This window comes from Notolepis coatsorum (assembly GCF_963971535.1).
Source record: "Notolepis coatsorum genome assembly, chromosome: 6".
Taxonomy (NCBI): domain Eukaryota; kingdom Metazoa; phylum Chordata; class Actinopteri; order Aulopiformes; family Paralepididae; genus Notolepis; species Notolepis coatsorum.
In genome coordinates, this window is record NC_140170.1 from 171,275,590 (window position 1) to 171,298,879 (window position 23,290).

The 23,290-nt window shown below is 45.4% G+C and overlaps 1 protein-coding gene across 1 annotated transcript in view; it reads right to left on the minus strand.

Moving 5' to 3' along the window:
* Positions 1-6,973: 6,973 nt before the first annotated feature.
* Positions 6,974-23,290, minus strand: part of apobec2a (apolipoprotein B mRNA editing enzyme, catalytic polypeptide-like 2a) — a 67,468-nt gene continuing 51,151 nt past the window's right edge. Inside the window, exons 3-5 of the mRNA XM_084316688.1 lie at positions 15,684-15,914; positions 13,023-13,329; positions 6,974-9,015 (exon numbers count right to left, since the gene is read on the minus strand). Coding sequence (XP_084172814.1) covers positions 13,026-13,329; positions 15,684-15,914 — 535 coding nt within the window. The 3' untranslated portion in view covers positions 6,974-9,015; positions 13,023-13,025. The remainder of the gene's footprint in view (positions 9,016-13,022; positions 13,330-15,683; positions 15,915-23,290) is intronic.

A 23,290-nucleotide genomic window follows, 5' to 3' on the forward strand; every position in this document is an offset into this window, starting at 1 on the left:
AAATTGATAAATCCCACACTTTGCTTAGAAATGATCGTACGCACGGGTTACACGCACCATTGATAAATGAGGGCCCTGAACTCCAATGGTGTCTGCGTCGAGAACATCCCCGACCAGTGGGTAATACTGAAGACAAAGATCTACGCAGAAAATGAAGTGCTGCCAAGCCTGACCTGGTCTGATGTCAACAAGATGCACAGAGAGCTGTGCCCTGATGTCCTCCACCTGGTGGACCTTGTTATGTCTATCCCAGCGTCATCAGCAGATTGTGAACGTGGGTTTAACACAATGAAGCAGGTAAAGTCTTTTAAGACACACACACACTACCATTTTAATCTTGTGTGAGAACCAGAAAATTTTGTTCACTCACTTTAGTAACTTAATGTAGTCACTTACTTAATGTCACTTTTATTTGTGTTTTGATTTGAATACTTTGCAGGTCAAGACTGATTGGAGGTCCACACTGACATCAGCCTCCTTGACAGATCTGCTCATGGTGCAGCTCAACTCACCAAAGATCCACAAGTATGACCCCTTCACAGCCATAGACATGTGGCACACAGATTCCATCCGTCAAAGAAGACCAGACTTCATGGCAGAGAGCAAGGGAGCAAATCACTTTGAGGGCGAACTCTCCGACTCTGAAGAAGACTGAACTCTGGGGGGAAAATGAACACTCACCAACCCAGTATTTAGTCCAGTCCATTCCAGCATCTCCGTTAACCGTTGGATCCGAAACACAGACATGTCCGTGTGTAGCAGGTATATATAATATACTGTTATGTATTCCACAAATAATCCCTCACGTTTTATTTTAATTCAATTATTATTATTTTCATTCTCAAAGTATTTTATTTTGAAATCGTTGCGTTGTCACTTCCTCCCGAAGTGACGTATTTCCAGTCCATTCCAGCATCTCCGTTAACCGTTGGATCCGAAACACAGACATGTCCGTGTGTAGCAGGTATATATAATATACTGTTAAGTATTCCACAAATAATCCCTCACGTTTTATTTTAATTCAATTATTATTATTTTCATTCTCAAAGTAGTTTATTTTGAAATCATTGCGTTGTCACTTCCTCCCGAAGTGATGTAATTCCTTTCGTGCGTCCCTCCTCACGCTGCAGTCCTACTGGGTGTTGAGGAGGTAAGATGTCTAACCAGTGTCTGTAAAAGAACGTTATGATGGTTTAAATGTTGTAAATAAGGTTTCGGGCAATGAACCCCGGCGACAGTGGCTCGGGAGGTAGAGCAGTCGTCTGGCAATCCGGAGGTTCCCGGTTCGATTCCCACTCCTCCCGGGCAGCGTGTCGATGTGTCCTTGAGCAAGACACTTAACCCTAATTGCTCCCGATGAGCAGGTTGGCGCATTACCGCACGACACTACGGTAGAATGCTTCCGCATTCTTGCACTGCTTGCTTATCATTAAGGAAAACGCCTCCTGGTGAGGCTGGTTTCCCAACGGTAGACTCGGTTGATGAAATATGAATTCAGATCGCTAATTTAAAAAAAATCACGCTAATTGTCGTGATGGGCATTCAGGGGGCGGGCTGTTAACACATGTTATGACGTGGCTGGCATCCAAAGTGTTAACGTTGAATATTAAGCTTGTATTGCCAAATTTAGATGATGAATAAACCGTTGAAGCTTGTAAACGCACGCACGATGACAATCGGACAGGCTGTTTCTCCCCTCCTCCCTCCCCTTACAGGTGTCGGGTGTCCCTAACCATGAATGAATTATATCATGTTCGTAACACAGCAGGGTCATTACAATTTTACAGTTTTCTTACATTTTCTTGTTCGCCCAATAATGTTAACGAATGGAAAGACACACACAGACACACACCAAGTTGGTGTGTCATTCACCAACACACACGCCAACCTTCTCCCGCGGACTCACAGCTGATCGAAGAAAAAAAAAGCAATACTTTTCCGGACTGATCATCTGAGCTCCTCTCCAGTTGAACTGCTACTGTGTTTAAATCCAAAATATTGATAAATCCTCTGCCATTGTTGTGTAACATGTCAACATGTAACATGTCATCTAGTCTTCAGTCTCGGCTTCACGTGCAGTTAAATCCTCTCTACAAACTGAAACTTAACAAGCCTAAGTTGTTAAGGGGGCAGTAGGCAATTAATTTACTCAGTGGATGCCTGAACACAGAATGGAACCAGTATCACTGACTACCACGGCAAGCCTATAGAAAATTATTCTATTTAATAATAATTATTATTATTATAAATATATAATAATAATTATAAATATTTATTTCCTGTTGTACCGAACCGTGACACCAATACCGAGGTACGTACCGAACTGTGGCTTCTGTGTACCGTTACACACCTACCACGTACTGCTCTAGCCGTGACAGTAGGCTCCTGTGATCCACCGTATCAAAGGCGGCTGGGAGGAGCACCAGGATCACAGGACTACCTGAGTCAGCGGCCAGGAGCAAATAATTTTGGACTCTCTGGAGTGCGGTTTCAGTGCTGTGAGATGTTTTAAAACCAGACTGGAATTTCTCATGGATGGTATTTATGGCAAGGAAAGACTAACTGAATATAAACTACTCGCTCAAGGACTTTGGACAGAAAAAGAAGTTGGGAAATGGGCCTGAAGTTGGAAAGAACAGAGGGGTAGAGATTTTTCTTTTTAAATAACGGCTGCACCACAGCGTGCTTGAAGGCAGCAGGGACACATCCAGAGCTGAGGCAGGTGTTAATCAACCACAAAATAATTGGGCCAACTGATTCAAAGGCTTCTTTGAGAAGGCGAGAGGGAAGGCTATCTGATGGGCAGTTAGTGGGTCGCAGGTGTTTGACTGCGTCAGAGAGGGAGACAGGCTCGAAAACAGCGAGCTGGGGGTGCAGAGGAGGGGGAGGGAGAGGAGTAACAGAGGTGTCAGATGGTCTGAGGCCCCGTTTAGACGGAAACGCTAGCAGGTGAATCCGCAAAAATATTTTTTCGGATGTGCCTTTCGTTTATACGGAAACGGCGTTTTTACGGGGTGAAACCGCAAAAAAGTGAGACTACCTTCCAGGGTGGAATTCCTAGAAACGCAAAAGCTTTGCGCTCTCGTCTAAACTGTAAAACCGTATAAATCTGTTAAAACGATGACGAAAGGGTTGTCACGGCTTTGGTCGCGCGTACTGCTTACGTCACAGGTAGCAGGTATGCGCCAGTAGCCGAGACGTAAACAAAGCAAGTATGTCTGACTATATCAACGGAGATCACCTGAAGGCTACATTGGCAGTACTTTTAACCCTTTCACTGCCACACGACAGAAGGTTAACCCTTTACTATCACACAACCGGCTGTCGTGTGGCAGTGAAAGGGTTAAATACACAAGAATCTGTCCCGCGGCGTGAGTTGACCCACTGTCTGAGTGACTCTGCTTTGGTCCAATCACATTCCCCATCCACAGTCTGCGAATCAGAGGCAGAGTAGGGCGGGTCTTCACAGCACGTCATGTGACATGCGCCAATCGTGTGACAGCGTCGTCTGCACGGAGAATTCCACCCCAAAACGCTTGTCTAAACGTAAAATTAAAAGTGTGCAGAGATTTTATCAATGAAGAAATTTAGAAAGCTTTCACAGAGAGCAGGTGAGGGGACAACAGGGGACACATCACAGGGGTTGATGACGAGAGAGTTTAGGACATTAAAAAGAACCTGGGGTTTGTGGCTGTTGCAGTTTTAGATATTTTTACAGCTTGTTGGTAGTCCGACAGGGAGTCTCTCAGGATTTGGGGGGAGACATGAAGCCTGTCTTTTTCCCACTTTCGTTCTGAGGCTACGTTTAGACGAGCGTTTTGTGAACAGAAACCGCAAAAGTCATCTTGCGGTTTCACTTTAAATTTTACGTTTAGACGAGCGTTTTGGGGTGGAATTCTCTGTGCAGACGACGCTATAACGACGGAGCCCCGCTGTCACACGATTGGCGCATATGTCACATGACGTGCTGTGAAGACCCGCCCTACTCTGCCTCTGATTCGCAGACTGTGGATGGGGAATGTGATTGTACCAAAGCAGAGTCACTCACAGACAGTGGGTCCACTCACGCCGCGGGACAGATTCTTGTGTATTTAACCCTTTCACTGCCACACGACAGCCGGTTGGTAAAGGGTTAACCTTCTGTCGTGTGGCAGTGAAAGGGTTAAAAGTACTGCCAATGTAGCCTTCAGGTGATCTCCGTTGATAATAGTCAGACATACTTGCTTTGTTTACGTCTCGGCTACTGGCGCATACCTGCTACCTGTGACGTAAGCAGTACGTGCGAAAAACGTATAAACGAAAGGCACATCCGAAAAAATATTTTTGCGGATTCACCTGCTAGCGTTTCCGTCTAAACGGGGCCTGAGAGTGCGCGTGGAATCATTTAGCCATGGTGTTAAATGAGCTTTACTACGTCTGGACTTGGGAGCCACAGAGTCTAGAATATCAGTGCAAGTCGAGGTAATAAAGTAGTAGTAATGTGGTAATATAAAGTAGTTGTAATGTGGTGATATAAAGTAGTAGTAATGTGGTGATATAAAGTAGTAGTAATGTGGTGATATAAAGTAGTAGTAATGTGGTGATATAAAGTAGATGTCACAGGTTGACAGGGCACTCCCTACTAATGTGGTGGCACAGTGGTGTAGTGGTTAACACTGTCGCCTCACAGCTAGAAGGTCCTGGGTTCAATTCCCACTTGGGGACTAGGTTGCCGCGTTGCCAGGTACGCAGGTGAGGTATCTCCCAGGCCTTTCTGTGTGGAGTTTGCATGTTCTCCCCGTGCTCGCAAGAGTTTCCCCTCCCAATAAGAGAAACCCAATGCATCCCTGACGAAGACAGACAGGAGCACTTGGATTGGTGCATGTGTGTGTGTGTGTGTTAATCTGCATGACAATTAAAGGCTTCTCTTCTCTAATCCCTTTCCTATCAATTTACCTTTCTTTTTGACAACTAAGACTGTGGAATATGCCCCCATTTGGATTACCAGGCCATTGGAGTAACATAATATACACTGTGGATTATTGCATAACTGAGACTTTGAACTGTGTTGAAGGATAATATTCCACAGCCGTGCCCAGAACATTACTGACATTAGTGACTAATGTGATTGGGCACAGCTGTGGACTATGTCGGGATGAGACCTGGGTATTGGCTGTTGGTTTTTTGGTTAAAGCCCTCTACTAGTTTTCCATAGGTGCGTGGTGAGACCATAGAGACACGCCTGGGCTTTATAATGAGAGCCCACAGTTAACATGGCAGACCCTTCCTGGTGGAAGACTGTGAATGCACATACTCCCTTCTGCGACATTGGCTTCAGTTGCATCCTCCAACCTTGTCCTCTATCCATCTATCTCAGAGTGAACACAACAATGTATCCCGGCGAAGTAATGATCGTGATCGCCCTTGCTATATTCATTAGTCTAAAAGTTCTTTGTCTCCCCAGTTAGTAGCTAGATTGATAGATGAAAGATATGACCAATTTGACATAACTCACCATGTGTTTGCTCTAGTGCCAACACAGGCCTCTTGCATCCAGCCTTTCTGTTCCTGCTTGCTGTCTGTCGTGGCTGTACCTCTTGATGGTGTGGATCGTTCGTTCGTGGACCATTGGAGGAGGACCTAATATTTAGCCTTCACTTGTAAGCTACCTTGTGTTTTTATTTACTTTTGGGTTTAAAAGCTTGTCAGTCATCTGTTTTCACTTGACTCAAGCCGTGGTATTATCCGGTTGCATCCAAGTTTACTTTAACAAGTGGATTATTGCTAATTCATCATACCTACTCTGAAATCAAATCTGTGTGTGTGTTCCAAGTCCAGGAACAACCTAGACGTGCTAATCTGACAAACTATGGTGGGTGAATAACTAATTGAAACCTACTGTAATAAGTATTATTAGCTTGCAAATGCATCATTTTTTATTTATTTTTTATTGATCTTTTTCCCCCTCCATTTTCCTCCGATTTTCTCCCATCCCAATGTTAGTCGTATGCCAATTCCCAGTCCCTTCCTGGTCGCTGCGCACTTACCCCCCACAGTCAGATCATCTGGGAGAGTGGAGGCTACCACGTGCTTCCTCCGACACACGTCCAGCCAATCACCGCTTCTTTTCACCTGGCAGCGCGGATTCTCATTGAGAGGGCGTAGCGTGTGGGAGGATCACACTATCCCCCTCAAGTCCTATCCGCGCTTAGCAGGCGCCCCGACCGAACTGTAGGAGTCGCTGTTTACAACGACCCGGACCCACCCCGCCAGCTTCTCCCACCCTCTAATACAGCCAATTGTATTAGTGCGGACGGCCAGCCAAGCTGGTGACAACCCCGGGTTGGTGACGAACACAATCTCCGCTCGGCCACCTAACCGCCTCCAATGCATCATTATTTTAATGAATTTCACATACCTACTCTCTGTGGAAATAATATTTTTGCGTGAGACCAGCGAAAGTGAGGTGTTGTTCTTCGTTCTCCAAAAGTCCAGGACCAGTTTAGCCTACAATTGCTAATCTTACAAACTCTTGTAGGTGAATAATTAATTTAATCCTATACGCCAATTATTCATAAATGATGCCTCCTTACCACCTTTTAAACAGCCCTCCTTGTATTCATTGATGCACCAGAGAATGAACAGATGTGCATACAACAACATATTGAGCTGGTGCACAAACTGAATAGATAAACAAAATTACCAATTACGCAAGTGACCTCAAGTAAATACCTCAGGTATTATTATGTGTGCCCGGCCCCCTTGGTGATTGAGTTTGACACCCCTGCATAGAGGTTGAGTACTTTCTTGTGATATATCACAATCACACTCCAAGTGATTTAGATTTGGACTGCAAATATATGGGCAAAACATTTCAAAATGGTTCTTCAGTGCAAGGGTTCAATTGCCTTGCTCAAGGGCACATAGATAAACAGAGAAGATTGGTCATGTAAATGAATCAATATGACATGAATACAGCTGTAATTCATAATGAACCATCTTTATTTGAATGTCATGTCTTTTTTATTATTATTATTTCTTACACAACATATAATACTGGGCAAACTACACCTTTTTACCTCCACATCATATGAAAAGTAGAAAACTTTATATAATATTGTGATTTAACTGGTTATAAATATCACAGTGAAGTTATATTCATATTAGGTGCAGATGCAACTTAATTTTTGTCCTCCAGTAGAAAAGCTTTATTTACTCATTACAATGAAGGTAAAACATAACAAAACACAAAGAAAGAATGGTGTTTGGTGTCTCACATAGAGTCATAGACATGTTCTGAAACATATAACTTAATAATCCCCAGTTTTCTAAAGTTAAAGTCTTCATATGATAATCATATCGAAATTCTACAAAAGTAAAATTTCTAGAGCATGAAACAAAAATGTAAAAACATGACCAAAGTTACCGAGCTTCAACATCTCTTTTGTTGTTACCGTATTATTTTAGCCGCCATGTTTAAAACAAGGTGCAGTTAATGTTCACAACCACAAGGGGTGCCAGTTTTGTAATAGTGCAGCTTTAATCTTAGAATCCCAAATAGAATTAGAAGACACAAAAGGACATAATATTATTATTGCCTGAGGGGACACAGAGAGAGAATGTGCCATGTTTTTCCCCCCCGTTGCATCTTGATGTTGAAGAGCTGATCCACAGAGGAGTCCCGCCAGGCCAGACCAGACCCAGAGAGCAGAGGCCAGGCAACCACAGATATATGTATATAACTAGATGGCGGAGTCTCCAGCGTAGTTCACCGGCGGCCATCTTGTCACAGGCAGCATGCCTCGTACTATGAATGTCTATGGTGCATGTACTATTGAAATGACCATAGCTTGCTCAATTTTCAACCGATTTACAAACAGTTTGGTTTATGACAAACTTTATTAACGTGGCTCTGATTCAGGATGCTTGGACATGTTGAAATAATGTTCATATGAAAGTCCATTGTTATTAAGTATGCACTGCAGTATGATAACTACATCTCTGACGTTTATAACAAACCAAACCGTTTGAAAATCTGTTGAAAATTGAGCAAGCTATGGTTATTTCTAGGGATGTCCCGATCACGTGATCGGGATCGGGGCCAATCACGTGATTTTCCGAAGATCGGGATCGAAAAAAAAAAGAAAATCGGGATTTAACATTTTTTTTTTTTCATTTTTTTTATTCAACAAACATGACCATGTTCACGTCTTAAACTCATACTGAGGCCTTAGTTTTGGTTTTAAATTGCATATCATCATTTATTTATTTATTGTCACACAGCAGAAGAATTTTGCCAAAACAAACCAATAGTATCCAGCTGCAGAACGGCAGACCAGCCACACTCTCAGACCCAAACGCATTTCCTTTGATTTAATTATACATCAAATTATGTGTTTTATAGTGGATTTCTACTGTAAATGTTTGTATGTCATGTCAAAAAAATATTAAAAATAAAAAAACATTTGTTAAAAAAAAAGATTATATATCAAATGATTTATGTCAAGGATTGCAATGCCTCGCTTGAATGAAGTTAACTTTTCACCTGGATAACGTCAACATTCAGGGTGAATGTAATGTGAGATCGGGAAAGATCGGTATCGGTAGATACTCAAAATCACATGATCGGATCGGATCGGGAGCAAAAAAAATTTATCGGGACATCCCTAGTTAACTTATTTCAATAGTACATGCACCATAGACATTCATGTTATGAGTCGGCGTGCTGCCTGTGGCAAGATGGTCGCCATGTGGCAACGTCGGTCTCCATTGGCCAGCAGCCCGGGTGAGTCATCTAGCCTTTATGTCTATGTAGGCAACTGCCAGGTGGATCTGGGTGGCTGCATGGAGCTTTGTGGTGGTATTTAAAGCAGGCTTGACATACCGTGCATTTGTACACACACAAACACATCATAGGCAAATGGCACGCAGGCCCTTTACAATCATAATAGATTTTTAATTGATTCATAAAAATGACTACGCTAAGAGTGCACAGACAGAGGGGGCGAGGGGGTACATTCTCAGTCGACTGGATTCCTGTGATGAGAAAGAGGAAGAGACAGAGGATAAATGTCCAGAGTTCGACTTGAAATAGCATCTCCATTATGGGAGAGACAAGATATTATCTTGCACGACGGTAATTGAAATTATCTTTGCCATTCAAGATGGGGTAAGAGTGAGATGTCCGTCAGAGATAGAGCAAGCTCTGTATCACTTTTTAAGTGTGGCGGCTTCAAGTTGGATTTAAAAGAATTATAATAATAATAATAATAATACAAAATATTTCCCAGCCTCTGAGCAGCATGCAGCATCACACTGTATTTTTAGACGACTAACGTTATGACGGCTTTCGTTTTCTGATGTGACCCTGGAAAACACCACCTGGCATCTAACAACATTCTGATTCAGGCCACCCAGAGATTTTGGAATGACTGGTTAGAGGCCCTGGGACACTAACGAGACAGTCATAGATACTGGATTGTTTTCACTCAGAGCAGTGGATTTATTATTGGTAGCTATTGGGATGTAAAGAGAATTTCACCAAATATTATCAAAATGGTTGTAAAAATATATATTTTGCCTACCCCACCTTTAAATGTTGAGCTCAAAATTATATGTTTGAAAACATTGCAGTCCTAAGTTGATGTTGGCTGAGTTGGCTGATTATGAAACTGACTCAATAATAATTCCATCCATACACAGAATAAAATCTTTGCATGCCTTGATGTTGGAGATCCCCCAAAAGATGCCTGGCTTGCCCCTGGTCTATCCCTCCCTGGTCTATCCCTCCCTGGTCCATCCCTCCCTGGTCTATCCCTCCCTGGTCCAGCCCTCCCTGGTCCAGCCCTCCATGGTCTATCCCGCGTCTCTACGACCCTGATGTAAACAAGACGATGAATTGAAAATGTCTAGGCCTACCACAAGTTCAAAATCTGGTATGTCATAAATGTCTAGATGTAGCAGTACTGTCCATCTGTTATGACATACCAGATTTTGAACTTGTGGTAGGCCTAGACATTTTCAATTCATCGTCTTGTTTACATCAGGGTCCCCCATGTTCAATTCATGATAACATATATGACATACAGGTAGACAGATGGACAGTACTGCTACATCTAGACATTTATGACATACCAGATTTTGAACTTGTGGTAGGCCTAGACATTTTCAATTCATCGTCTTTATGTTATTACTATTGTATTATGCACATCGTTGCGGGCAAGACCACCCGCATTTCATTGTAAACTTGTATGCAAATAAACAACTTGTGACAAATAACTCTTGACTTGACCACCAGCCTCTCTCTTAAGGCATTAACTGGGTTAATTAATCTAAATGTTATATTGTAACTGTCTAGTTATTGATTGATTGAATTGATTGAAAACTTTATTAACAGATTGCAGAATGGGTACAGTACACAGTACAGCTCAATACATACAATTGTTAAGGGAATGCAGACCCCAGAGAAAGACTTTCGTCTTGTTTACATCAGGGTCCCCCATTTTCAATTCATCGTAACATATGACATACAGATAGACAACTGGGTTAATCTAAATGTTACATTGTACAGTAAGTGGGGAGTGTAAACAAGTTGAACGCTGGCTGTGTTGTGAAATGTGAATAAACCGTGAAGTCACGCGAAATAACGTTATACGCGACGCTATACAAACCAATTACATAATCCTATCCAACATGTGTAAAGGCACACACAACATATTCCAGTTAACGGTATATTTTTTTAATGATTCGTTATGGCGTAATCAATACTTCCATGCGTATAAATTGCGTTCAGCCTCTCTCTCTGGAGTTAACGGAGTTTCAACTCCTGGCTAGAGGAGCTTGTCTCGGCTCATGCGGGGGGCCAATCAGAGAGGGGCTTCGCTCAACCAATCAGAGAGGGGTCTGCAGAAATGGGAGGGGTCTGCAAAAATGGAGTTCAACCAATCAGAGAGGGGTCTGCAGAAATGCGGCTACGAATTGTAGAGACGCGTCTATCCCTCCCTGGTCCAACCCTCCATGGTCTATCCCTCCCTGGTCCAACCCTCCCTGATCTATCACTCCCTGATCTATCCCTCCCTGGTCTATCCCTCCCTGGTCCAACCCTCCATGGTCTATCCCTCCCTGGTCCAACCCTCCCTGGTCCAACCCTCCCTGATCTATCCCTCCCTGATCCATCCCTCCCTGGTCCAACCCTCCCTGGTCCAACCCTCCCTGATCTATCCCTCCCTGGTCTATCCCTCCCTGATCTAGTCCTCCCTGGTCCAACCCTCCCTGGTCCAACCCTCCATGGTCTATCCCTCCCTGGTCCAGCCCTCCATGGTATATCCCTCCCTGGTATATCCCTCCCTGGTCTATCCCTCCCTGGTCCAACCCTCCCTGATCTATCCCTCCCTGGTCTATCCCTCCCTGGTCCAACCCTCCCTGGTCTATCCCTCCCTGGTCCAAACCTCCATGGTCTATCCCTCCCTGGTCCAACCCTCCCTGGTCTATCCCTCCCTGGTCCAGCCCTCCATGGTCCAACCCTCCCTGGTCCAACCCTCCCTGATCTAGTCCTCCCTGGTCCAACCCTCCCTGGTCCAACCCTCCATGGTCTATCCCTCCATGGTCTATCCCTCCCTGGTCCAACCCTCCATGGTCTATCCCTCCCTGGTCCAACCCTCCCTGGTCCAACCCTCCCTGATCTAGTCCTCCCTGAAGAGGCAGAGATAGAGGTTTTCATCCTGTCGTAAACAGATAGGGGGAGATGAACATCTGGCTCTTCAGTCAGATAAAGAGGGTTCATCCGTCATTTCAGTGACAGATGGAAATCGAAATGAGTAACTGTCAGAAACAGATGTTCCTGAAAAAGGTCACACAGAGCTTCTGAGTTGAGTTTGGGAGAGGTTAGTTAACTCAACAGCTGGTTAAGATGTAAATAAGATGGAGGTTGGACTTAAGTCCTGACTGGTCAGCAGATCCAGTTCAGTACTCCCATTTTTCATTCTTCCCTTATATACTGAAACTCAGACAGAGAGAGGTCATTCTTAGATTCGACAACATATTCTATAAAAAGAAAAGTTGGATGTGTTAGTTTGTTGGATGTGTTAGTTGAGAGACAGTTGGATGTGTTAGTTTGTTGGATGTGTTAGTTGAGAGACAGTTGGATGTGTTAGTTTGTTGGATGTGTTAGTTGAGAGACAGTTGGATGTGTTAGTTTGTTGGATGTGTTAGTTGAGAGACAGTTGGATGTGTTAGTTTGTTGGATGTGTTACTGAGAACAGTTGGATGCACTTCCGAGCTGCTTTCACATGGAGGCAACTTCTCTCCTTTTTTTTGGGAACTACTTTTTCTGCGGATGGTTTTGTCAATAAATCTTCAATTAATGTGTGTTTATTGTATAGCAATAAGGTTGGATGACATCGGCCATTGTATAAAAGCATTAGATCACACGACAGAGTGGGTTATAGAAATTAGATCACGCCTATGGGGGTCTAACAACCCTCGGCTGCACCTCGGGCCTAACAACCACCCATAGGCGTGATCTAATTTCTATAACCCACTCTGTCTCGTGATCTAATACATAGTAGACTTCATGATATGTGTGACATGTGACCTAAACTCTTTCCTGACACTTTGATCTTTCTCCTTGTATTCAGAAAGCGTTAGTTATTAGTTAGTTATATATAATAAAAAGGGTTGTCAAACCCATTAATTAATCGCAATTGATGCAAATGGAAAAGATGTAGCTAAATGAATCAGTTGGTGCTGCGGTCACCAGTCAGAGGAATGGGGATCCATTTTGTGAATAAATATGTTGTTGTTCATTCAACAACGTCTTTGTTGGCATACAGCTCCTTCGGAAAATCTCTATTAAAAAATTGTAAATAAGTGTAAATAAACAGATTTATATCATTTTTTTTTAAGTTAGGGAGGCAGTTGGGGTCAAAAATGGTAATGCCATTAATTGTGTTGTTTTTTTGTTCTACTAATCAAACTAATAAAAAATATATACATATTAATTTTGACAGCCCTAATAATAAGGTATTGCCCCTAGTCCCACTCACTGGTCAGTCCAGAATCTCAGCCAGCTTCTCTTGATAGTACTCAGTGTTGTCCTTGCAGTCCTCCCAGAGGTTGAGAGGCTGCTCGTCATGCTCCACAAACGTGTCCCAGGTGTAGGCGAAGTCCAGGGGCTTCATCACCCTCAGCTTGCACCCTGCGGCGTGCATGGCCCTCAGCCCTTCCTGGATCGCCGGCTCCTCCCACTCCCACAGCCGGGCCATGAAGATGGTCAGCTTTAAGGCCGTCCTGGCCTTCAGGACTTCCGCGATCCTGTGTGCACAAGCTGCGCAGGGACTAGATGACACGTACCTGGGGACGAAAGAGGAGGACGTGTTGGACTGAGTTTGAAAGCCTTATGGGTTCTGATTAGGAGGCACGTAAAATTCGGTTGAACCCTTTCACTACCACACTACAGACGGTTAATCATTTGTAGTGTGGTAGTGAAAGGGTTAACCGTATGTAGTTTGGTAGTGAAAGGATTAACCCTTTGTAGTGTGAAAGTGTAACCTTCTGTAGTGTGGTAGTGAAAGTTGTACCTGCTGTTGTGGTAGTGAAAGGGTTAACCGCCTGTAGTGTGGTAGTGAAATGTTAACCCTTTGTAGGGTGGTAGTGAAGGTTCTGTAGTGGTAGTGAAGGTTCTGTAGTGTGGTAGTGAAAGGTTAACCCTTTGTAGGATGGTAGTGAAGGTTCTGTAGTGGTAGTGAAGGTTCTGTAGTGTGGTAGTGAAAGGTTAACCGTCTGTAGTGTGGTAGTGAAATTTTTTCCAAGCCATTATATGGCGGGCCAGAACCAAAAACAATGGCTAATTTAATAAATCGATAGTGAAATTGTGACAGACCACCTTATAATTAAGACATACATTTGTGGCAAAGGCAGAAAATGGATCAAATGAATGAGCTCCATAGGGGGCATAATGAACTGTAAACGAGCAGTTTGTTCTACACCCATTATTATATATAATAAAGGTTTGCACTGAACATTATACCTTTGTCTTTTTGCCATTTTATTATAAAACCAGACACAAGTGCCTCTACATTACGTGCAACCAGCGCGTTTATCTGACTGCCTGTTCTGTGGAGTGGACTGGACTATTGAGAAACTATAGGAATTTTCCATTGGTTCTCCCAGCCCACGTGACCATTTCTAGCATTTCCATTGGCTATAGTGACAGACATAGATATGATAAATAGATAGATACAGCAGATTAGATGCAGTCCAGAGAAAACAACCAATCTAGATATTTCAAGATTCTATGCTATTCTATGATTCTATGGTGGGTCAGAGCAGCAGTCGCAGTGGACGGCTCATCTCCCTGCACTCACGGATTGAGCGGCACAGGAGGTCCTTTGTCCCCACAGCCATCAGACTGTACAACAGCGTATTATAGTGTGGGGGACCTGACCTCTGACCCACACACCTGTTTTTACACCTGTTTTTACACCTGTTTTTACATCTGTTTTTACACCTGTTTTTATACACTGTTTTTATACACCTGCTTTTATCTAATCACGCTCATATTTAATATTGATGGGTATGATTCAATTGAATTTTATCATGTACTTTTTAATTCATGATGCAGACATAACGTGTAATAACTGTATGGGAACGGTCAATGTCTGTATACTATGTGAGCTGCGAGATACCCTGAATTTCCCCAAGGGGATTAATAAAGTATCTATCTATCTATCTATCTATCTATCTTTACTTCCGCGCACTGCCAGTGGGCGCGTCTTTATTACAAAGTTTACAAACTGATCCAAAGATATGTCTAGTGTTGCGCCCGGCTTTAGAGGGTTAAAAGCCAAATTGTATTTTTAATTTAGTTAATGAATGTCTCCTTGTAATTCTTATATACCTAATGTAGCCTCTTCTTGAAGCAGATTCAGCTTTTTTTGCTCCGATTTGACGTCAGTTTAATTGCACTGTTGTGTGGTGCCGTCACAGTCATATAAGTAAAGATACATTTTGAATGACTTACTAAAATGGTGTTTTAATTTCATACCACACTGCTTGTTTGCTATTTCAGCACCAGGTGCTGTCCACCGACTTTATTCATGTTGAGCAAGCGCTACATTGCACCTTGCTGCCTATAGCCTACCTGTTATTCACTCTCAGCATGGATAAAACAAAGTATAATAAGCATTCTTTAGGTGGTGGTAGTTTCTCTGTTTGGACATTATAGCTTAAATATAAGAAATCATATTCTCAAAATAATCTGACGGGCCAGATATTATTGCTGTCAGGCCAATTTCAGCCTGCGGGCTGCCTATTGCGACCACTGTACTACATCATTATTGGTACCTATGGAACCCGTTCTAGTGACTGGCTAGTCCTTAAGGTTTGCTCAGAACAGGGTAAATCTGCATTTCGCTATGATGCCCCTCTAGCTCATGGAATGAACTCCAACAGTCCTTAAAGCTTGAGATTCTCCCCTCTGTTGCAGAGTTTAAAAGCTTGATCTCCAACCTTTGTCAATCAAGTGGTACATTTTAATTGATTGTTATCCTTACTTGCCTTATTGTTATGTCTGTTATATTCTGTGTGATTTTATATGCCTTTTTTGCTTAACTCTATATGTACACTCGACGTGACTGTAGATGAGGGAAACCTCAGTTGTCTTTTGAGTTTAAATAAAGGTTCTAAACGTATGAAATGACACATACCATACGACTGTGTATTTGAGTGAGGGCTCGTAGTCGGGCAGGGTCTGTATCCAGAAGGCCTCCTCTGAATGGGCCCCGGAGTGTTCATCCTCCAGGTAGCCTCTCATCACCCCGTCCTTGGCGAACTCGTTGTTCTTGTCGATCAGGTAGCACAGGAAGGTCTTGTTGCGGCCCGATGAGTACTCCACGTTCTTGTATTGAAACTTATAGAAGAAGGGATCGATGCGGTCCCTGTGTAGAAGAGGGGGGAATTGTTAAAAACAGTTGGGATTAATGGGCAGCCCTGTCGGGTGCCTTTACATTTTTTAGCATGAGCCTCGTTGCCACTGCATTCTGAAGGCCAACACTGGAGTTGTAGCATCTGCGCTGATAGGCTATTGTATGAATTAGCCCATGTGAAAATGATTTCTCTCATGAAATAATCATTTCCCTCAAAAAAGAATTTCCCTTATGCAGAATGCAGGTGAGGTCATATCATTTCCGTGTTAATTTCACTTTAACTGCCGGGAAACGCTTTACAGCGTCATTCCCGGCCATGCTCAAGTTGCCGAAGGACGCTTTACAGCGTCTTTAATATCAATATTTCAAAAATCTGTGATCGGATTCATATTTCCCCTCCGCTGGCCTGAGATCCACCAGGAGGACCCACTGAGCTCTCTGGCGGTTCAGGAGCGCCATCTGGTGGCCGATCGGCGCAATCGCCAAACAGGAAGTGCTGTGGAGGTTGTGCTGGTCGGCCATATTACTTCCGGGCACTCGGTTTGGCTGCCGGCACTCTGGCTCGTCACAATATATAGCGATCCATTGCCAATAACTCGATAAACAACATGATTTGGACGTATATAGTATTATACAAGCTGGAAATGGTTCATCAGGATAAACATCCCATAATCGAAAACGGTCTACACCACGCTGATCGTCCAACGGCGCGAGGAAGATCCGGTAAGATTCAGCGTTATTCTTGAACGTGTTCCATATAAACGTTAGGTTATGACTATAACCAAGTTCTGTTAGTATAGCGACGCTCGGCATCGCTCTCTGCACTATCTCGCATACGTGCACGCGCACTGAATAAAGACCACAATGTACCTTTAATCCCAATATTCGTCTGACCACACCCCTATCAGCTTACCCATATAAGCAGGGGTGGGGCCACCCACTCGCCTCCTTCCCAAGCTTTCGCCACAAGGCGAGGTCAAAGGCTGCAGCGGCGTCGGATGCAGAGCGTCGCTATACTAACAGAACTTGGTTATAGTCATAACCTAACGTTCTGTATCGTATCGCTCTCGCTCGGCATCGCTCTCTGCACAAGGGAGGCCGAGCGAGAGCCAACGGCCGACAAATACACCCCGCTGACAGCCCCCCACAAACCATCAGAACAGGGAGGGCCGAGCCCCCCCGACCCACCCTAATGGCGGGCACCCCCCCTATTAGGGGCTTCACGGGAGGGCGACGGACCCGACCGTGCGAAGAGGCACTCAAGCAACTCAACGCACAGGGTGAGCAGACCGTGGCTTGACCCCACGACTACACACACGCACAACCCGCATGCCACCCGGGAACAAACGGAGGAACAACCTCGTTACTGCCCCCAGAATCACGGGGTCAAGGGCAAACCCAACCCCGTGGCAAGGCCGTAGCAGCGGAGCATGAAGGAAGACCCAGACCCACCAAAAGGACTGGACTCCCTAGAATGGGGGCCCGGAGAAGTCCATGATGCCAGCATCAAGACCCCACCAGGTGGGCACGTAGTGCCCCGCCCCCCACATCGCCAGCGTATTCGGACAAAGGCCCCTCAGTTACTGCACCTGGTATTCCCAGGCGGAATCCCATCCAAGTACTAACCAGGCCAGAACCTGCTTAGCTTCCGAGATCGGACGAGATCGGGCGTGTTCAGGTCGGTATGGCCGTAAGCCGAGCGGGCCCCGTCCCCCCAACAGTACACCGCCTGGCACACTGACCCTGCAGAACAGACAGTCAGCATGGCCGTAAGCACACAAAAAAGGTTAACCAACGGAAGCAGGCAGCGCACCGGGGAAAAACCAGGCAACAGGCTGTCAACCCTAGCCTGGAGACTGCGGACGAGACAGGCGCCAGAGGGGACAGCTGAACACAGCTGCCCCGGCGGAAGGGGCGTATGCTGGCGTTGTTGCATGACCAAGCCTCCATTTAAAAACCCCCACCCAGAGGGGTCGAGGCAGAGAAGGCTGACACGATTGGCAGACGTCATGAACGTGCAGGGGCACCCTCAAACGGTGAACCCGGGAGTTGACACTGCACCAACACACCAGGGAATCAACCACCTCGGTGTTACCCAATGCGGTGGTTGTTCCTATAACCCCTCAAGAAAAAACTCCAAAACACACCTGCGGGTATACACCGGCTATACCGCAGTACAAGTGTTTCAGTTTCCAAAAAGGGTTAACCCAGGCCTACGGGTCGCAAACATCACTTCGGACCGGGCCTGGCGGTACGGGAAGCACAGGGTCACCAGAGGAGGTCAAAAAACCACCCCCACAGGCCCCTCTTCGCCATGCGTGAGAGAGGAGCGAAAAATAATGGAGAACCAGCCCCTAAGCACACCGTACTTGGTATTCCCAGGCGGTCTCCCAACCAAGTACTAACCAGGACCAACCTGTGTAGCGGCCGAGATCCGACGAGATCGAGCGCGTACAGAATGGCATGGCTGTAAGCCATGACGACAGTGCTGAGTAAAAACATACCCAACCAGGGTCTCCATAGCGCTTAACCCTGTGACACCCAGACCGACCTGGCATTTTTCCCCCTGAAAAAAGCCCAAGTCCCTCAGGGTACCAGAACAGCAGATCTGCATCCCCGGCGGACAACGGGTTCAACTGATCTGGACCAGCGTGACCAGAACCAGTCCCGTGCCCTAACCACGCCGACATGCCTACTCCAGGAGAAGGGCAGATATGCGTGTTGATCTTAACATGAAAAGAAGGCGCCACCCAGACGTTCGGACGAACCGCGCCTGGTGGCCCACCCCAAGGGCGTGAGACCCCACCACGTATGTTCAGATCCATCCCGTCATCATCCCCCAGACATGAACGAGAATCCGTCGACAACCCACCCAGGTCATGGGATGTGGTCGTCGGAAGAGGAAAAACCCCCATCTCAGTTGCTTTATAAAAACGCTGTTTCAACCACAAGCAACCAAGGCGTGCCAGTCAATCGCCTGTTTACAGCGAGCTAGCACTATACGTGCGTCGGGACACACCCCCATCAATGAACAGGCTATTTAGACCTGTCATTGAATCCCCAAGGCGCCCAGGGGAACGACAAGAGGGGTGTGACACTCCCTAACTCCAACACTTCTGGAATAGAAAGAAGGAAGCATCAACAGTATGTATCCCAGTCTACACAGCCGGGGTAAAAAAATTTCACATTTTTACATCCCACCACCCTCCCATAGGAAAGAGACGGGGATCCCCAGAGAGACTTCCCACGCGAGCTGTACAGATTGAAAAGAATATATTGCACCTTGAGCCATGTAAAAAACTGGTTTTAGGGCCTCCGGGGAAGAGGCACTGAACCCATACACACTCAATAAACGAATTGAATCGAATATACATACAATAGAAAAGGACCCTTCTAGAGGGTCCACTCACTTTGACAATCTGAGGAGGAAGGCTCTGTACTCTGATGGAGGCTTCCTCACATGGAAGAAGGAGTCCGAACTCACAGAAGGCCTGAATAGGCGCTTGGTGAGGAGGAGCCCTGACCACCCCCCCTGAAAACAGATCCATCACATGGACCTGAACAGCACACGGAAGTCCTACCAACAGAGACGCGCACGGTGACGTACTCTATGGCGGGGGAATTCCTGCGGTGCACACGCCCAATATACCAGGCCGTGGGACCAGGAACTCCCTCCCCCCCCCCCCCCCTGTAACGTGCCGAACCGCCACGTGACGGGAACCTTGAAGGACAGGGGGTGTACCCCTGACCGACAGAACAATGGGGAGAGGAAAGGTTACCAGTTCACCCCTTTACGACCCCACACCCATGATACGATGTAACGACAAAAAGAGAATATGACACAGTCATAGTCAGCTCTATGAAGCGTTTCACAGCTCCACACAGCGCATGAGCTAACCTGCTATCTGATTTTTACTAAGGAAAAACACAGAATAGAGAGGGCTCTAAGAACCCCGGTCCAACATACACATGTGCTTCTGTGGCCAGTACAACCCAGTTGTAGGTCACATGACACACACAACCCATCATCACCTACAAAAAATGGCAAAAAACACTCAACAGAGGAACGCCGTTTTTTTCACAATGAGAGAATACATCATTCTTGATTAGTATCGACCACAGGCCTTGCTAAGCACACATGACAGCAACCAATCCAATTTCCCTTTAGGAAATAAGTTTCTCCAGCAGATTTAGCACAACCTCAGCAATCAAGCTAAGAGTTACATCGTATCCCTACCACACAAAAGACACAATTAATGCACAACATGTCTGATAGGAGGATGAAAAAGTCCCCAGGGAACCGGGGGGGAAACACAATCCTCCTATTTTACCCTCAATACGGCCAGTTAAAACAGGAAAACCTGTTAATGTGTGAACACACTGTTCATTGTCATTACAGTCTGAGAAAGAACATTCTTTTACTCACTTGTCACCAAGCATAGCTTCATAGGTTAGTTACCTTAGTTGCGAGTACACGGTACATATAAACACCATGATGTTTCTCACACAACAACCAGATCATTACATCCCGATTTTACACGGAGAAGCTAACTGCCAGTGACAAAAAACAGCTCACACATAACCCGCAACGTATCCTAAATGCATTGCAACAACACACGTTTTGGGAAAAAACACCGTTATTCACAATACATTTAGCAAAGTAAAACCAGAAGACGTGTTATGAGGTCTGGTCAACCCCGTTCCTACCCGGAACGCAGATCAGCGAAGTGCAGTCACAGACACCGTAGGAACACAGCCGCTCCTGTGTTGTCCGAACTGGGTAGCGTCACCGCCCCAACCCGTACTACAGTCCCCCGTTGATGCAACCTTGCCGTCCAGGCTCAGGGCAGGGTCGACGAAACATCCCCTGTCAAGGATGACGTCGCGGTCAAGAGTGTAAAACATGTTAAAATCAAAGCACGTTCAACAGAATAGCATCAAGCTAACGGCCGATCCAACCGTTCGGGTGCTACTGCTTCTGCTTGCGAGACGCCGAGCTAACGACGCACGCGATCAGAAGCGAGCTCACGGCGGCGCGCGAGAAGCTAAGCTACCCCGCGCCAGCCATGGCCTATTGCAGCAAGCCAACGTTACCTAGCGACCACGACATGCTAGCCCCGCAGCTAACAGCTGACTGGCTAATAGTAGGCCCTAAGCAGGCCATGCAGCGATCCAGCAGGCTAACGCAGCAGTTAACAGCTGACTGGCTAACCGTAAGCTAAGCAGCTATCAACTGAACATGTAAACAATGACATAACACTCACCCAGACAGGCCGCCGTTCTGAACCTCTCCTCACTGTTTAAGAGAACAGAGAAACAAGATGTCAACACTGCTTTACAACGGTGATTTTACCAACACCCGACGGAATCAGCACAATACCAAACTGGCCTGTGTAGCTGATTTGAACATGGATCTGCCGCTATCGCACATCCATGCACATATCCCCTCGTGAAGGAATACTCTCATTTGGATATGAAAGATGGGGCCTTAACACGGTGACAGAGAGATGTCCACTCGTCCAGAACACACAGGGATCACCAGTGTTAATGGTCGCGGCCCACTAGTTAAAACTATAATGGTCTTCAGACCAAGGCCTTCTGTCGCCTAGGTGGCTGAACAAAGGACCCTAGCCTGGGGCCGGTTTCCATAAACATTGTCAAGTAGCCCCCATAGCACTAACAGACAAGTGGAGCCTGCCAGCAAAACACTACTCACCCAACCTGGAACGCACCGCTTCTCACAACAGCGGCATGTCCGACAGTTCAGCTGTGGCCTGACAGGTTTCACCCCAACAAACACAGCAAGGAACTGCAGTTGAGAAGCATGCAGCGGCGTGCTCCCAATACGAAAACCGGTGGAGGGTTTTTAGAATGATCATCATCTTCCAGACCCTCCAGTACGAAGACAATATCGCCGTATTTTCTCGAAAATAGTGAGAGAGAAAATAAAGATATGATGTCAACGTATCCTTGTTTCCCAAGCTGCTCCTAAACCTTTCTTCCATCATGGTGTCAAGTGTGGGGATCTACCGAGGCACTTCTTCCTTGTGGTGAAAGCGAGAAGGAGGCGAGTGGGTGGCCCCACCCCTGCTTATATGGGTAAGCTGATAGGGGTGTGGTCAGACGAATATTGGGATTAAAGGTACATTGTGGTCTTTATTCAGTGCGCGTGCACGTATGCGAGATAGTGCAGAGAGCGATGCCGAGCGAGAGCGATACGATACAGAACTGTTATGATGAACATATGACCCACACTAGATGAATGATATAACGCTGCCCACGGAATTATAAACGATCCCCCGCCCATCCGGTCATCATCAGATCATACGTAGATGATTCTAGAAGTACGTCCAATTGAAATTTTTTATATCGCCCCGATTGCCATCAAACTGTATTTCATCATCAATATAATGCATTTGGGGCTATAGATCACGTTCTGGAGAAAGCTGCAGAAAGAGATGAAAACATACTTATACATTAGACCATACTTTACTATGAATATGTGAATGAAAAAGTTTAACGTTGCTACACAATGAACAATACATATAGGACTTTGAATGGGCCCTAATAATGGCAATGTAGCAATATAATTTAAAAAGTTATAGCCATGCAAAGAAGGGGTACTTCTCCATAGACAAATAGAGCCGGCAACCCATGGTATATCATGAATTTAACCTCCGGCACCCATAGTGTTTTAATGTGGGAGGAGCATAAAGAGTGGATGCAGTATGCACGCTGAGGAGCATAAAGAGTGGATGCAGTATGCACGCTAAGGAGCATAAAGTGGATACAGTATGCACGCTGAGGAGCATAAAGAGTGGATGCAGTATGCACGCTAAGGAGCATAAAGTGGATACAGTATGCACGCTGAGGAGCATAAAGAGTGGATGCAGTATGCACGCTAAGGAGCATAAAGTGGATACAGTATGCACGCTGAGGAGCATAAAGAGTGGATGCAGTATGCACGCTGAGGAGCATAAAGAGTGGATGCAGTATGCATGCGTAATTGGCACCGTTGTAAAGGTATCAACATGGAAGGCTAACAAGTGTCCTTGATTCATTGAGGTCTTAATATTGGAATAATAATGGATGGATATAGACAGAACCAGATTACCCCTTCCCACACACACACACACACACACACACACTACACACACACACCCTACACACCACTAGTTCTCTGCCATCAATGTACACACAACGAAGATTTAGAGGACAATATAACAGCCTCACAAGCTCACATGAAATAGAATACAGAATAATGACTTATATTAATTATTCTGCATCTGTGATTACACTTGTGTTTACCCATCTAGGACAAGTTACCAAACTGACCTGGGGTCTGCTCTACCACTGACAATACAATACCAAACTGCCCTGGGGTCTGC